General features: G+C 43.8%; 1 protein-coding gene across 1 annotated transcript; it reads left to right on the top strand.

Annotated features, from left to right (window-relative positions):
* The first annotated feature begins 667 nt into the window (after positions 1-667).
* LOC135305867 (bone morphogenetic protein 7-like) lies at positions 668-6528 on the top strand. Its single transcript, XM_064429483.1, has 5 exons — positions 668-778; positions 879-1018; positions 1747-1863; positions 3007-3208; positions 4814-6528. Exons 1-5 carry the CDS (start codon positions 682-684, stop codon positions 5263-5265), a joined length of 1008 nt encoding a protein of 335 aa, XP_064285553.1. The 5' UTR covers positions 668-681; the 3' UTR covers positions 5266-6528.
* Positions 6529-14961: the final 8433 nt, after the last annotated feature.

The raw sequence follows: 14961 nt of genomic DNA, 5'->3' as shown, positions 1-14961 counted from the left end.
GGAGGCAGGGAAGTACAGAAGCTCACGCCCAGGTCCCGGTATACTTTTTATGGCTGCGGCAACGACGGGAAATATCACCTGGGCTCAACAATCTCCAAATCAGCCTTTTTCGGCTGAAAAAAAAAAAAAAAAGCCGGTCGGTTGAAAGGACAGGTGTTTCGCAAGTGCCGTGTTCTCCGCTGACACCTGGCCCTTTCCCCGGCAGCCCGAGCCCCGAGGCCGCTCCGATGCCAACGAGCGCACGGCGATGCCCCATTGAGCCCTTAAGCGCCGCTGATGGCCCGGGCGCGGCGCGGCCTCCCCTGCCCGGGGCCTTTGGCCCTCGGGGCCGCTCGCCCTGAGCGGGGCTCGGCGCTCCCGCCCGGCCGCGCCCAGCCGGGCCGGGCCGGGCCCGCGGAAGGGCCGCTGCCGCCTCACGCAGCGCGGTCACGGCCGCGGGGCGCCCGAGGCGGCCCGGCCGAGCCCGCGCCGCCGTCCATGGCGACCCGCCCGCCGTGGCTGTGGCCGTGGCTGTGGCTGTGCCTGGCCGGGCTGCTGAGCCTGCGGGCGGCCCACGCCCTGCCCCTGCTCCCCGACCCGCAGGACGCGGTGCTGGCCGCGGCCTTGCAGCGCCTGCGGGAGGTCTTCGACATCGAGGAGCTGCCGCCCGACGTGCTGCCCCGCAAGAAGCCGCCCCAGTTCATGGTGGATCTCTTCAACAAGGTGGCCGACGCCAACGGCATCACCCGCGCCCCGGGGCTGCTGCAGGGAGACGTGGTGCGCAGCTTCGAGGACCGAGGTGGGCGCGGGCGGCGGGGCCGAGCCCGCGGGGAGTCCCCGCGCGGGCGGGTCAGGCCCGGCGGGGCCCGGCCGTGCTCCTAAAGAAGGGTCTTTTACAGTTCACGTGGACCACCACCACTTCTACTTCGACATCAGCGCGGTGGAGAAGGGCGAGCAGATGCTGAAAGCCGAGTTCAGGGTCTTCAAGCTTAAGGGGACGCATCGGTCCAGAAGGTCCGACACAAAACACTTCTGCAAAGTAAGTGGGGAAATAGTTAAACACTTAATTCTGCTGTCTTTGTTATTAATACTGAAAACAAGGAGTGCAACTACGTGTCACACAAACCTGCTTTGTTGTTATTTTTGTTTTGTCATCCTCACTTTTTCTTTGCCTCCATCATGCAAAGAAGTAATGTGAAGTTTTGACTTTGGCTTTACACTGACCTGTGTGCTATGACAGTGAGCTTTCCCTAAAAATACTAATGTCACACCTATCCCAAATATACTTTTCTGGGACTTGAGAAGTTTCGAAATTCGAATTGAAATTGGTCTGCTGGAGCTGTTCCGAAAAATAGTACTAGCAGTCAGGGATTCATGGGAAAACAAGGCGGGTAAGGAGATTGAGTGTATGTATTCCTCTGGCAAAGGGCAGAATTGGACTTTTTGCAGACCTGAAGCAAAATATGTGGAGGAACTGAAGACTTTGACGGTATCAGGTGTTCAAAACAGGATAGGGATGGTTAGGATAATTTTCTATAGCATCTGTATCTGGTATCCTGCCTCTGAACACATCTAGAAGTAGATGTGTGTAGCAATAACTGTTTTTCTGTTAAACTGTCCCAAATCTACTTTTTACCTCTTTTAGAATGACGGTAGTTATACAGCTGTGAAGTAGCAGAAACCTGCATAACCTTCATCCTCCTAGTTTTCTGTAAGAACAATCAAATAAATTTCTTCTTGGTTTTGTTGTACATTGCTGTTATTTAGGTGGAAGTGTATGAGCTTTTGGAGAGTGAAAATAAGCCACAGAAAAAACATCTCATTGCATCAAGACTGTTGTCCCTCCACACGGAAGGCTGGGAAGTCTTCAATGTCACACAGACAGTAAGCAAAGTCTGACTGAATTTTTTTCTTAAACTTTTGAGATTACACCTTACAACTCCAGCATTGCCATTAAGCTGGGTTTTGAGGTCAGTTCAAACAGAAGGACAGCAGCAGAGGGAGAAGCTTTCTCTCTACCCTTAAAAGTACACCTGGTGCTACCTGAATTAAAGAAGTGTTTATGAGCTGCTCGGAGCACAAAGCATGGTGAGAACTGAGTAACCCAAACCTAGTCGATTAAGAGACGTCAGACCAAGTACTGATTAAAACCTGGTGTTAGTCGTTGGACTGCCAAAGCAATTGGCATTGGTTTCCTACTAAGAGTAGGTTTTAGTTTCTCCTTTTTATTCTGGTAGCATTTCTGCAGAGCAGTATTGTTTCAACGTTGTGTTTCCGGAGTTTATCTTGGTTGGATTGCCGGTCATTCAACTTCCCCCACAGACTTCTGTGTTTGTGAGCTTCAAGATCGGTTTTGTGACAGTAGGTGAATGCCTTTCCGTAGCAAAAGAACCCACACGTGCTTTAAAGCTGTTCTCTGGGACAGTGTTTTTCCTTGCCTAAGCTTTATGAGCAGACTGAACAGCGTGCTTGGATGATTGGTTGAGTTCCATCTTAAGTCATGATATTCTTGCTAGAGAATGACCTGGCCTAATCGATCAGTGTGCAATTACAACAATTAGATAAGTAAATTTGTTTGATTGTGAATTTCTTCAAATGCCATGTTTTTTAGATTTACATAAATCTTAACGGTATGAAAAGTCTGGAGAGTTAATATTACTGTGTTCAGATTGCTATGAAAAATAAATTTCTGCTGAAAGTCAGAGAGAGCTTATTTTAATATTAAAAGGTGTTGAGTGTACACTCAAGTGTTCACTGGTAAATTCTCTGAAATTAATTATCTTTCTGTAAATGTAGCTTTGGGGAATGCATATGCTATTTTGTATTTTTAAGTGTTGAATTACTGGTTTAAATATTCAAGTCAATGGAGTCTCAGCTATGCAGTTATCTCACTTCTGTTATAATATATGTCCTTATGCTCTCATAGCTTGTTGCCTATTCTCTTTTCCTAATAGAAACATTGCTTAATTATAATGCTGTAATTAGAATATTGCAACAATATTTTTTTCTTTTCCCTATCGTCACCAGGTTTCCAAGTGGGTTGGAAACAAGAGCTCCAACCATGGCTTTTGGATAACTGCAACACATGTTTCCAAGAATGGAATGGAACACGACATGGTTACATTTGCCAAGAGCCAGGGCACTTTGCAGGAGAGCAGAAATGCTCTCCTTGTTCTCTTCACGAACAGCAACAAGCGGAGGTCTCACAGCTTTGTACCCTTTGCTACAAGTAAGTGCACTTTTAGAATATGAATTGCCCGTTCATCTTCTGTCACCTCCTGCTACCTCATGTAGACCTAACCTCATTTATTTACTTGCAGTAATGAAGAGGTTTGAAGTTCAGCTTTGTCAGTGATCGAAATTAGATTGGATAGTTCTAGTAGGTCACCAGCATCCTAAATTTCCCCTCCCCTCACAAAAGCTATGTGTACCATATTAATCCTAAGGAGAATCTGGTTTATTTAGCTTGTAAAGGAGTGGGAGTTATGTTGTTTAAGTACTGCTTGTATTATTTTTGTGGTGGTGAAATTTGCATTAAAATTGTATGTTAGGTTTATACTGAAAAAAATCTCAGTCACCTGGAATGCTGTGTCAAAATTCTGGTAAAGTATCTGTAAGTAGAGTCATTACATGTGATTTTAACAGTGAAAGAGATTGTTAAACAAGCAATTTGAACTTCTCTGTCCTTGGCTTGGTTTTTAAGCACCTACTTAACTTCAGTGGCTAATTAGCATTGTGACTAAAGGCTGCTTTCATCAAAGACAACGCCCTCGTGCCTTAAAATACAAAACAGTGTCTTACATCTCCCACTGGCCTTAGTGTAAAATCAGCTAAGGCTGGATTTTAGGGCCTGATAAATGCAAAGAGCTTGAAGGAGGGGCAAAATCATGCTGTTCTGGCTTTCCAGGCTTTTCTGGTCAACGGTTGTATATTTGCATATTAGAAGCTAGGTGCGACAATATTAAGAAGTAGGTGATGAAATTGATTAGAAATAAAATTTTAAAATTAAAAATTAGACCGGTCTGTTTATTTTTGTTTTCCAAATAAAAATGAATAGTGAAATCCTAGATCTAGTTTAATGAGCATCAAGCTCTGCATGGGATACTGCGTCAGGATTGAGAAATTTCTTAACAAAGTAACTCTCTAGACCTGCCCGTTGTTAGTGGTCAGAGACCACAGATTGTTCTACATATCAGGAAGCTCCAGCTTGTGTATATGGATCTCCATGGATCCCAGGGCTTCTCAGAAGGTACTTTAAGAAAGCATCCTATTGTCAGTACACTTCACTTCTTAGCAGTGTTCTGTAAACCTGGTGGTGGTTTTTTCTCGGATCAAAAATTTGAAAAAAAAATATTTTTTACAATGTTACTTTGCACATTACCAGGTTTCTGCACATTCTGCTTTGCAAGTGTATGGGTATAGTCCCTGGGAGAATACTGGAGAGAAAAAGACTGTGATCTCCACCCTCTGTTAGCACTGCCCAGAATAATGTGTGTTGTAGGAGTGGCTGTATGGAGACGGTAAATACCATTCTGGCTAGATTCAGCCCTGAAGAGGAATTGTGGAGTTCAGAATATGTGGCAGATCATTGCGGTTTTTTTTCTATTTCTGCTGGATTGGGGCTTTTCCAGGATACAAGATTTGACAGATTTGGAAGCATGGCTGAAATAGCAATTGAATACACACCCCTTCTGGTACATTCACAGGTTAGGTGCTGTTTTGAAATCTGCTCTGAAGACTTCAATGTAGATTTACTTAATAGACTATCACATAGAATACTGTACTTTGTAAATGAACTTTGTTTGTGAAATATTAACATACAGCTTCCTTTCAGAATCAGAAACAAACCTCCCTGCCAAATCTGATGCTTCACGTGTTTCTCATGATGCTGCTGTCATGGAGAGCAGCAGTGCCAGCATGAGCAGGAGACCCCGAGCTGCCGCAGCCGCTGCTGCCAGAAGCCCCCTAGCAGCATGTCACCGAAGGGAGCTCTATGTAGACTTCCATGCCATTGGCTGGTCAGGATGGATTATTCACCCAGATGGATACAATGCATATTATTGCAGAGGATCCTGCATCTTCCCTTTGGGGGGAAGTCTAAACGCAACAAACCATGCTACAGTTCAGTCCATTGTTTATACAATGAAATTGTCTCAGGATGTCAGCATGCCCTGCTGTGTGCCAGATGAATTGCAGTCCCTCAATCTTCTCTACTTTGATGACAAACTGAATGCTGTCCTTAAACATTATAAAGACATGGTGGCAACAAGCTGTGGTTGTCATTAGCAAGACTTTCTTTCTCTGCAGCTGTGTGCACCTGGATTCAGTTCCTCATTTGACACTGGAAATACCAAAGGAGATGGCATTTCAATTTACAGGGCAGGAGAGACAGAAACTGGTCTGTGCTTCAAATCCTTCTCCTCTCACCATGACTGTGGAAAGGTGGCTGGCTTATGAAGAGCTGCGGACTTCAAGACCTCCATGGAGAGCTCTTTGAGTGCCTGTACACCAAGGAAAGTATTAAAATCAGGACCTTGCTTTGTGAAGGAATTGAAACACCTTAAGTTGGCTGTTCAAATTAAGGTCTTGTTCTGTGTACCAAGGCTTAGACTTTCTAGTGATTTAACAAGCATGGCATCCTGCCTCAATCCAGGATGGGATGCAGGTGTCAGTAGCACAGCCCTAATCAGTTCTGGATGCATGATCCAGTGGGGATGTGCAGTCCTACTTTGAGCTTTCAGGGTAAGTATTTGCCCAGAGCTAATTTCAGAGGTTTCTAACACTTGCAGATCATGCATTACCAGGAAATGGACTTCTTCCCCTGAGCTTTATGCAGCTCTACCAAATACAGAAAACTCCTCATAAGTCCCCATGGGACTTGCTAGCCAGTCTGAAGGAGCCCATGGATCAGTATTCATCTGGGAATCAGCATACTTGACTTGTAACTCAGGGCTGCAACTCTATGGTGAGGCAGTGCCTGTCCCTGTAATGGCTGTCAGGGTGTGTGGCACCAGAGACTGCCTCTGTGTATTTGCTCTGCTGTGGGACCCTAAGCTTGGGTCAGAATCCTCATGGTTTAGCAAGAAGAAAAAAAACCATGAAGCTTTGGAGGTCCATGAGGATGTGCTAGATGCTGGCCTGGTCTGGTGTCTGAGGCGAGTTTTGAATGTATGTGCTGATTCCCTTCCCTTCTTTAAAGAACAGGTTTGGATGGGGCCCCTTGAGATCGTTCAGTCTTGCTACATTTTCATGCAGGTAACCAGCCCATTGTCCTTGCTCAGTCAATTCATGGAGGTGTATCTTAAGCCTGGTGGTTTCTTGTTTCCATTAACTCTTGAAGGAGGCTGACCTCTCACAGAATGTGGCATCTCCCATGGCCAAAAAACTTCATGGAGAATTTTTTTACTCCAAAGAGACTAAAAAAAAAGTTATATTTTTCTTTCTGTAAATACTGATGTCTATAATAAATGTATTTTATTTAAAACCCAAACGCTTGGGGTATATTAAATTAATCTGTAATATAAAATGCTAATTTTAAAATAAATGTAATGTAACTGTAAAATAAATGTAATTGGTATGGTTTGTGTGTTGTATTTGAATCTTTCCTAGAGTCGTGAATCAAATAATTTTCCAGAAGAGAGGGCATTCCCAACAGCTTCAGCGGGTACTGTATCAAGTCCTCTGTGTCAAGGAGTATAACAGATAAAGAGGATAGACATGTTTCCCTTCAGGGAAGTTATTCCAGTAGTTATTCCTCAAGTGAAAGTGTTTTGATCTTGATATATGATCTTGGTATGTGCTTGCCCCGCTAAAATGGAATGTAATTCTGGTAGCAGGGTGGTTCTAACTGCTGCATCAGCCACACCCAGCCATGGGATTCAGTGCCATTGCCAAAGGGACCTTAGGGAAGGGAAGCATAGAGGGCCATAAAGGCTCTCCCTTTAACTGTTTTATTTTCCAGGCTGCTCTTATGCACTTTTCCCTTTTCACTGCAGAAGTACCTGCAGTGTTTTAACGCTGTAGGAACCACACCTTGGGAGTGGCAAGATGCATCTACAGTGAGAGTCTGGGCCAGGTTGTTTCTGAATGGTGACTTCAGCAGATGTTTTATCTTTGCTTCTTGTGGTAGAGGCCCTAAGAACTGAAGCCAGAAGTTTTTACTGGCAGCATTTGGAGTGGATTGGCAGAGCCAGGATCTGTGTCCAGCATTGCATCTTCTGTCCATGCACAACAAATGCTTCCAGCACCATCAGCTGTATATCAGCTTCATCCTTCTCTGCTCAACCCAGAGAACTGCCCACTGTTTTTCTAGGACATCTTAATGTGTTTCTTCTTGTTTCAGATGCCAGGAAAAAAAATCTACTAAAAAGCAAGTCTCATTAATAAATAAATGATGGGCACATTGAATATTATCTAACATAGTGCTGCCCTACAATAGGTGAAATATGCACAGGCAAGCTAGGAGCACTAGGTAGTTTTGCACACATTAAATTATTTTTTTTCTGCACCACTCAACTTAGTCTTATTATGCCCCATTAAACCCTGATAATTAAAACAAAATATATTGGAATTGTTTATCCTGGACTTTGTAAGGAAATGAGGTTCATAATAATGCCAAGGGAAAGAATTTACACTACACCACAACTTGTAATTAGAATAACAATTAAGCACAAGTAGGCTCTTTCTTTTTGATGCATTTTTTTGTTTTGTTTTGCTTTAAAATAAAGATGCATTTTCTTCTCATTCATTAACTGAAGCATGTATAAATTCCAAAATAAGAAGAAAATCTTACTCATTGGTAGAACTGAAGGGTTATGCTCAGCCCCATGACAAAACATTTGGTCCAGATTTGGAACTAGAGTGGTCCAGGCATGTGAGATATGTGCAGTCACACTCTGCTCCTTAAGGTGGGGAGAGCACTAAGCCTTGTCCTGACAAGTTGGCAGTGGGGTCTCAGTATGTCCTGGGGGAGAGCCAACCCTAAAGAGCACAAATTCACAGGAGTTGTCTGTTTGTAGGAATGCTTGTTTTAAGGGATTTCTGTGGTCCTCCTTTCACAAGGTATAGGTGATGGGCAGGTGCTTCTTGGCACTGAAGCAGGGGAAAGGATATCCTGGGGGTGTCTGGGACAGTTAAGGCAGAAGGGATGGGCTTGAGGAATTGATCGGAGGTGGTTTCCTTTTTTGGGGGGGGTGGTGGGCACAGGGAGGGGGTGAGCTGGGGAGGAAGAGAAGAGAAAATATCTATGTGCCTGCTCTGAGGAAGCTGGAGCACAGCGGTGCTGTAAACTCTTTTTCCATCCACTCTGCAGGCTTGAAAATGCTCTTTGGTATGAGGCAATCTTTTAGGAATGCTCGGTGTTTCTTCCAGACTGCCAAGGGTAATTGCTACGGTTCCTGTTCTTCGTGTAGGAAATGGGGCAATTATTTGAAAGAGGTATGGAGGATAGTATTTATTCATAGTCCTGGAGCTTGTTTCCGGGAAAGAGGAGTGACTGAGTGTCTATGGTAAATTCCAGGGCTTTCCCACAGATACCAAACCCTCCAGACTATTACCAATCCCTTTCAGATTGCACATGCAAATGCGTGTATACATGTGGATTCATTCTTATGTACACCCACGTGTACTTGCATTCACGTTCAGAGGCAGCTTCGCTCCTGGTTCATCCCAAAGGATGGTGCAATTTACCCAGAATTGGGATGGAGAGCTTGGGCTAATGTGAGAACATTGCCACATCCAGACCGTGCATTTCAATGGCTTTGTGTAAAAATATGTCACACCTGGGCCACTTCTCTGCTGGCCTGGAGTGCAGCTCACCTCCAAGGAGAGTAGTTAGTGGGTGTGAATTTGCCTTACCTTCGGTGAATGAGACAATTGTACATTAAAGCAACTAGTAAAATGTTTTCTTTCTTCCTATTGGGTTTATTGCTAGAAGCTATTCACAGAATAAGGAGGACTGCTAACTTTCTGTTGTCACAGAGCCTGTGCAGTTTTAGATTCTTGCATATACTAACTGCCCTTATTCAGAGCTAGATCATGGCCTGCCTTATCGTGGAAAACAAAAGTTGCGGATTTTCCCTGAGAAAATGACCTGATCTAAACTTCAACTGAAATCAGGATTTGGTGATGCTGTAAATTCAGGCCTTGTGACACAATGCCATATTATGGCATAAACCCCACTATGCTGGTTCAGATCTGCTCACAGAAACCTTGCTTGATTAACCATCAGGTTATATGGTATTGTCAGGCAGCACAAAACTGGTATGTATATTTAAAAATCTGTGCAGGCTTTCTACTGTGATTCACATTGTAATCAACTCTTCATCTGCATCATATTTTCTGCTAAATGCACTGAGCCAGTGTTTGTGACCAAACAACTGTGTCCTAAAAAGCCATAGACTCAAAGACCTTCCCTTGGAATTCTTTATTCACAACTCTTAGTTAGAAGACTTGTTTTATCTGTGAAGGAGCACCTTTGTATGATATCTTCACTAAAAACCCAGATAATCCCCCTGAAAACATGTGTTGTTTTGCCTCATCCTGGCACAGACCCCACCTGTGCTAAGCATAGGTTTGGTAAAGGCAAAGTTCCAGGCAGAGAGTGGCTGATACTGAGGAAGTCTGGCAGACTAATCTTGTGTGCCACTAGAGGTGTCACAAGGTACCTTCTTGTTTTCCATTTAGAGGGAAGGCAAGAGTGAATTATGGGCTGTTCACAGGCCAGCTCTGAAGGGAAACATACAGCACTAAGAGAACTATATAGAGGGCAGTGGTGAAGGTCTGTGTGTACCTACATGAAGCTTTTTGCGACCTGGGCTGAATGAGTATAACACTTGCCAGGACATAAACAAGAAAAGAAATAATGGGATCAGGCCTGGCATACTGAATGACTTCTCAGTGGTATGTAATTTAAGCTAATATCCCTTTCTGTCTCTTGCACTTCCTTTGCTATGTCATGATATTTCTACCCAATTCAATTGATTGCTTAGCCCTTGTCTAGGTTCTGATGAGAGACTTTCCTTTCTGATGTTCCTTTATCCAATGGTCATGTAATTTCTGTTAACAGCAGCTCTCAAATTAGAAGAAAATATATACCAGTATATGCACACCAATATATGAAGTCTCCATTAAAGGCAGAGGGAAGAGAGAGAAGGAAAGCTTACTATAAATGGGACCAGGAATGTAGAAGTTCAATTACCAGAATTCATTTTCTTTGTACACATTAAACCTGTTGTAGCTGCTGTAACAAGCACATGAAGTTGGGTCTAATTGCTGCTTTCCAGCTTGACCTAATTGATGTTCTGATTTGCAGTCACCTTACCTCTATGAGTCCATGTTTCATTACATTTTACCCTTGCTCCTGAAATTCTAAAATTCCCATGGGGAAAAACAGACTACAGCAATCCAGAGCTTTTGTGTATGAACTGACAATCCTTTCTCCCCTGTAAATTTCTTCATCTACCCAAGAACAGTGGAAATACAGTAGGTTGACAAAGAGGTTTATTAGTTACCCCCAAATACTCCTTATTTAGGCAGGCATAACTACCTATAACTCACTGGGATTTTAAGTAAAACTCTGTATGAAACTGCAGTGATATAAAAGCTTAGAGATAATTTCATAACCTAATTGGAGTGTTTATATTACAGGACTGTGCAAGTCTCAGTCCCTGCCCATAATTGCAAAGAAAGAGTTCTCTGATGAAGAATGTGTCAGTATTTTCCATGGAAAATTATTTAAAGAAAAGCTTTTGAAATATGAAAACCTCATGGTTTTAGCTTTAAATAAGCATTTCAGTCATCATTAAAAAAAAAAACAAAAAACTCTCATGTCTCCTGCAGCTTTGATTTCAAACACGTCACATTCTTCATTAAAGCAATCATTGTTAAAACAGAGGGACATAAAGCAACATAGGATTTATTCCTTCATTAAACTGATGATCCGTATATGAAGCCAATTAACATTATGAGTCTGGTGAACATCAAGTGTAAAGAGGTTACAGAAAATTAAAAGCAGTCACCTTGGTCTTTAGATAAAGAAAGAACACTTTTACATTATAAATTATAAGAGTGTCCAAGCGGGACAAATCGGCAAATTTGGTTAATTGGAAAATACATTTTACTGCACATGAATTAGGGTAAAATAACCTTTTAGCTGCTAGCCTTTTTCTGTGGTCAGGTATTGAGAATCACGGGAAAAGAAGCATTCGGACATGGAGAAGCAGGAGAGCCATTTAATCAGACTGAGCTGTTCTTTGAGTTTTACGAATGATCCCCTCAAAGCTGAGTGTTTCCAAGGAAAGCATCCATTCAGTGATTTTGCTCAGCAGTTCAGCCCTAGGCTTTGTTTTCATGGGTGAAATGTAAGAAGAGGTGTGTTTGTGTGTGCAGCACAGGAACAGTTCAGCTCTTAGACAGACACAATCAGCAAAGTGTCTATCCTGAATTATACTTATTTGGACTTTTTCTTGCAGACCTAATAACTAATATTGATGTCACAGTAGTCACAGTAATAATAATAGTAATGAAAATTAAGTTTACGAAGGAGACTTTAAGAACTTTACATTAAAAGGTAATTTTTTCCCCTGAGATATTGTAGCTCTGTATGCTATTTCATTCTTGGTTTTAGTGCTTGCCTTTGGTAGCTAGATCAGAGGAACTAGACATGATCCCAAACAACCTACTGCATATTTTTTCCACTGTAGTCCCAGATTGGCAGGAAAGCGGCTGCAGCAGGGGGACAGGAGGGACGGATGAGCAGCTCCGCGGGCAGCCCTTCCCCGGGCGGGCCGGGGCGCGGAGCTGCGGGCGCTCTCCGTGGTGCTGAAGCGCCGCCGCCCCGGGGCTCCGTCCGCCCGAGAGCAGCACCCAGGACTCCCCAGCGCTAACTTTTAATTATGTCAGCCCCGCGCTTCGAGCATTAAAATTAAACAGACACCGAGCTGGCGAGGGGTGGGGGATTATATATTGCTTAGTTATCTCCTTGTTTTGCAGCTGCTGGTCCTTGGGAGAAAGTTGAGTCTCGACCGGCTCAGGGTTCTTTTGCTTCTATTTAAAAAGCAGCGACTTGGAGCACTTCCCCGCGCTCCATTCCGCCTTCTCCCCCTCCTGCAATACGCTGAACTTGCAGGCTTCAAACTGCTGGGGAGAGTGAGTCTTGGAGCCAAAACAGCAATGCAGCCCCCTGACTAGAGCAAGGCCTGAGAGCATCATAATGAAGTTATTATTATTTTATTAGGGGTTCTTATGATAAAACACTATCTCACTCATCTCTTCCCGACGTCAGAGAAAAAGGAAAAGGCACATCTGTCTCTGTGCAAAGGGATTCTACAGTACCGGCCCTGTGCGGATTTTAAAGCTCAAGAGGGGGAGACAGGCAGGAGAGATGCAGGCAGCACCTCTGGGTTATGGCCTTTTTCTTAATGTTACTTGACCTAAAGCTTGTGCTACTATTTTATCGAGTGCAGTCAAATTCGGAGCATTGGTCTTTGATCTTGCATGGTGCTGTAAAAGCCATCTCAATTCATAGTATACTTTACTGCTCAGAGACTTGCCTGGATGGTGTGCAAACGACTGTTGTCAAACAAAGATATTCCTAAAAGTGTGTGTATAGACATGTAAACATATATAAAACACCTGAAGACAGCCTTCTGTATCTGTTACTACTGTTCTAAAATTATAAGTGAATGGATAAGATAGAATCAGATCAAATCAATTTGTATCTCAAGTAAAATTAATTTTTGCCTTGCTTTGCTAAAATAATGTTTCACAGAATGGAAACATAACTCCAACTAGAATATACATTAGGGGAATTTCCACATCTATGCCTAATGTAAAAGACAGAACAGGTGATATTTCTAAGGCTTATTAGTGTTTATTTAATGAGATCATATGTACAGAATCAACTTTCCAAAGGCATCATCTCTTCAATATCACTATTTCTGCACCTGTATTGCCTGTATCCATCTCCTTTGCTCTGGTATGAATGTTCTGTCTTTAAACTCCCATCAGATCTAAGAGAGCCTGTGTAGATTTGCTCGCCCTTCCTGCACAGAACATTACAATCTTTATAAAATATTAAATTTGTGTAGTCTGCCGGAGAAGCAATTGTTCCAAAATAAAATCAGCAGTCTAGACGAAACATAGACACCAGAACTTATCAACAGTTGTCTGACTTACATCTTCTGATGCATCTTGAGTGGGTCATAATACCAACTTTATTTTCAGTGGTGCATAAATTAATTACACGCATTTAATAACCAAAATATCATTATATTCCCCCTTTAATATCATAAAGGCTTTACGCCAGGGAAGCACTTAATGTGCAGGGGGCCATAACAGGCTATTATCCTTGTGTAATGCTATTACAGAACCAATTATGCGCCATTATACTTGCTTTTTTTGCAGTTTATGTGATTTGATCCAATCCCGCGTCCCTGACTTGAAAATTTCATCTGGGTACTTTAAAGTCTAATTTTCACCCGGGCTGAGGCAAGGGCCATCTCTCTCCGCTGAGCCTATGTCTCGGATGCATTTTAAAAGTAATTGCGAAGGGTCCCGCCGCATATCATTTGCAGACGGGAAGCGAGCATAAATCCAGAGACCCCTCGCTGCGAACAAAATCAAACTTTGCCGTGGTACGATCGCTTGGAAAGGCGAGGCGTGTGCAGAGCGGCCCCCCAAAACCCATCCGGCGGCAATTAGGCGGCGCTCCGGCAGCGCGGGGCGGCGGGGCCCCCCCGGCCCGCACCCCGGGGCACCCCGGGACGGGGGGGACGCGCGGGGGGCTGCGAGCCCCGGAGCGCCAGCGCTCGGAAAATAATGGGATTGTGTCGCTGCCGTTCACATTCCTGGCGTTTGCTGAGAAATTACGGTTTTTTCTTTTCATCCTCTCCACCCCCCCCGCTCTGCGCACCACGTGGGCCATTTGTAGGGCCCAATAGACCTATCCAAGTTACTCACTGTAGACAGCGCTGGAAATAATCAGATTAAGGCCAATTATGCGTGAGATTATAAAGGCAAGTGCTGAGAGGCAGAGCATGCTGTAGACAGATATAAAGACATCTGGCCACTTCCAGAACTCCACAGAGCCCTTCTGTCTCTGCAGCCAACAACTCACAGCGCCTTATTCTAAAGCAAAACACCCCCAAATCTTACCGGTGATTTTTACTTCTGTACGGTTTAGGTATGGATTACTATACTTATTTACCTTCTGGATTTTTTGTTTGTTTGTTTGTTTGTTTTTAGTACGACTGCATATAAATTTGAGTTGCTGCTTGGGGTTTTTTTCTTTGCTGAGGACATTGGCTCCCAGCGTGTTGGATGCTTTAAAAAGAAGGCAGCTTTTAGGCTTTATTGCTGTTTAATTTAGGCAGAATAATTTAGCTTTTCTTTTAAGCAGTTCAATCTTACGTAGAAACATTTTTTTTTCTTTATGTAACTATTTGGCTCCATAATGGAATATTTGAGATAGATAGATCGATAGATATAGAGATAGATAGATAGATAGATAGATAGATAGATAGATATAGAGATGGATGGACAGATATAGAGATGGATGGATGAATAAATAGAAGAAAAAGAGAGGCACAATCTGCTACTCCGGGCAGGAAAAAAAAACCGCAAACAAACAAAGTTTTGCTGATTCTGATTACTGTACGCCAAGCACGGAGTTTTCTGCCTTTGGCTTTTTTAATTCGTTGCACAGGTTCAGACGCTACTTTCTCTTCTTCCTCTGGGATGGGCTTGAGTGTTATCAACGGGTTTCTTCAGGTGTTTTCTTCTGGCTCTTCACCTATTCTGTTCTTTCCCTCAGTGTCTGCAGGAGCAGCCCGGCGGTGGGTCGCGGTGCCCGAGCCGGGGGCTGGTGCCGGTCCGGCGGAGCGGGGGCTGCGCGGGAGCCCCGCGCCCCGCGGGCTGGCCCCGGGCCCGGCCGCCGTCGGGCTCGCAGCTGCGGGCAGCGGGAGCGCACCCGGCCGCAGGGCC

The sequence above is a fragment of the Passer domesticus genome, chromosome 8 (genome assembly GCF_036417665.1).
Source record: "Passer domesticus isolate bPasDom1 chromosome 8, bPasDom1.hap1, whole genome shotgun sequence".
Classification (NCBI taxonomy): domain Eukaryota; kingdom Metazoa; phylum Chordata; class Aves; order Passeriformes; family Passeridae; genus Passer; species Passer domesticus.
Note: the sequence above shows the minus strand (reverse complement) of the source record. Positions and strands in the feature narration are given on the sequence as shown.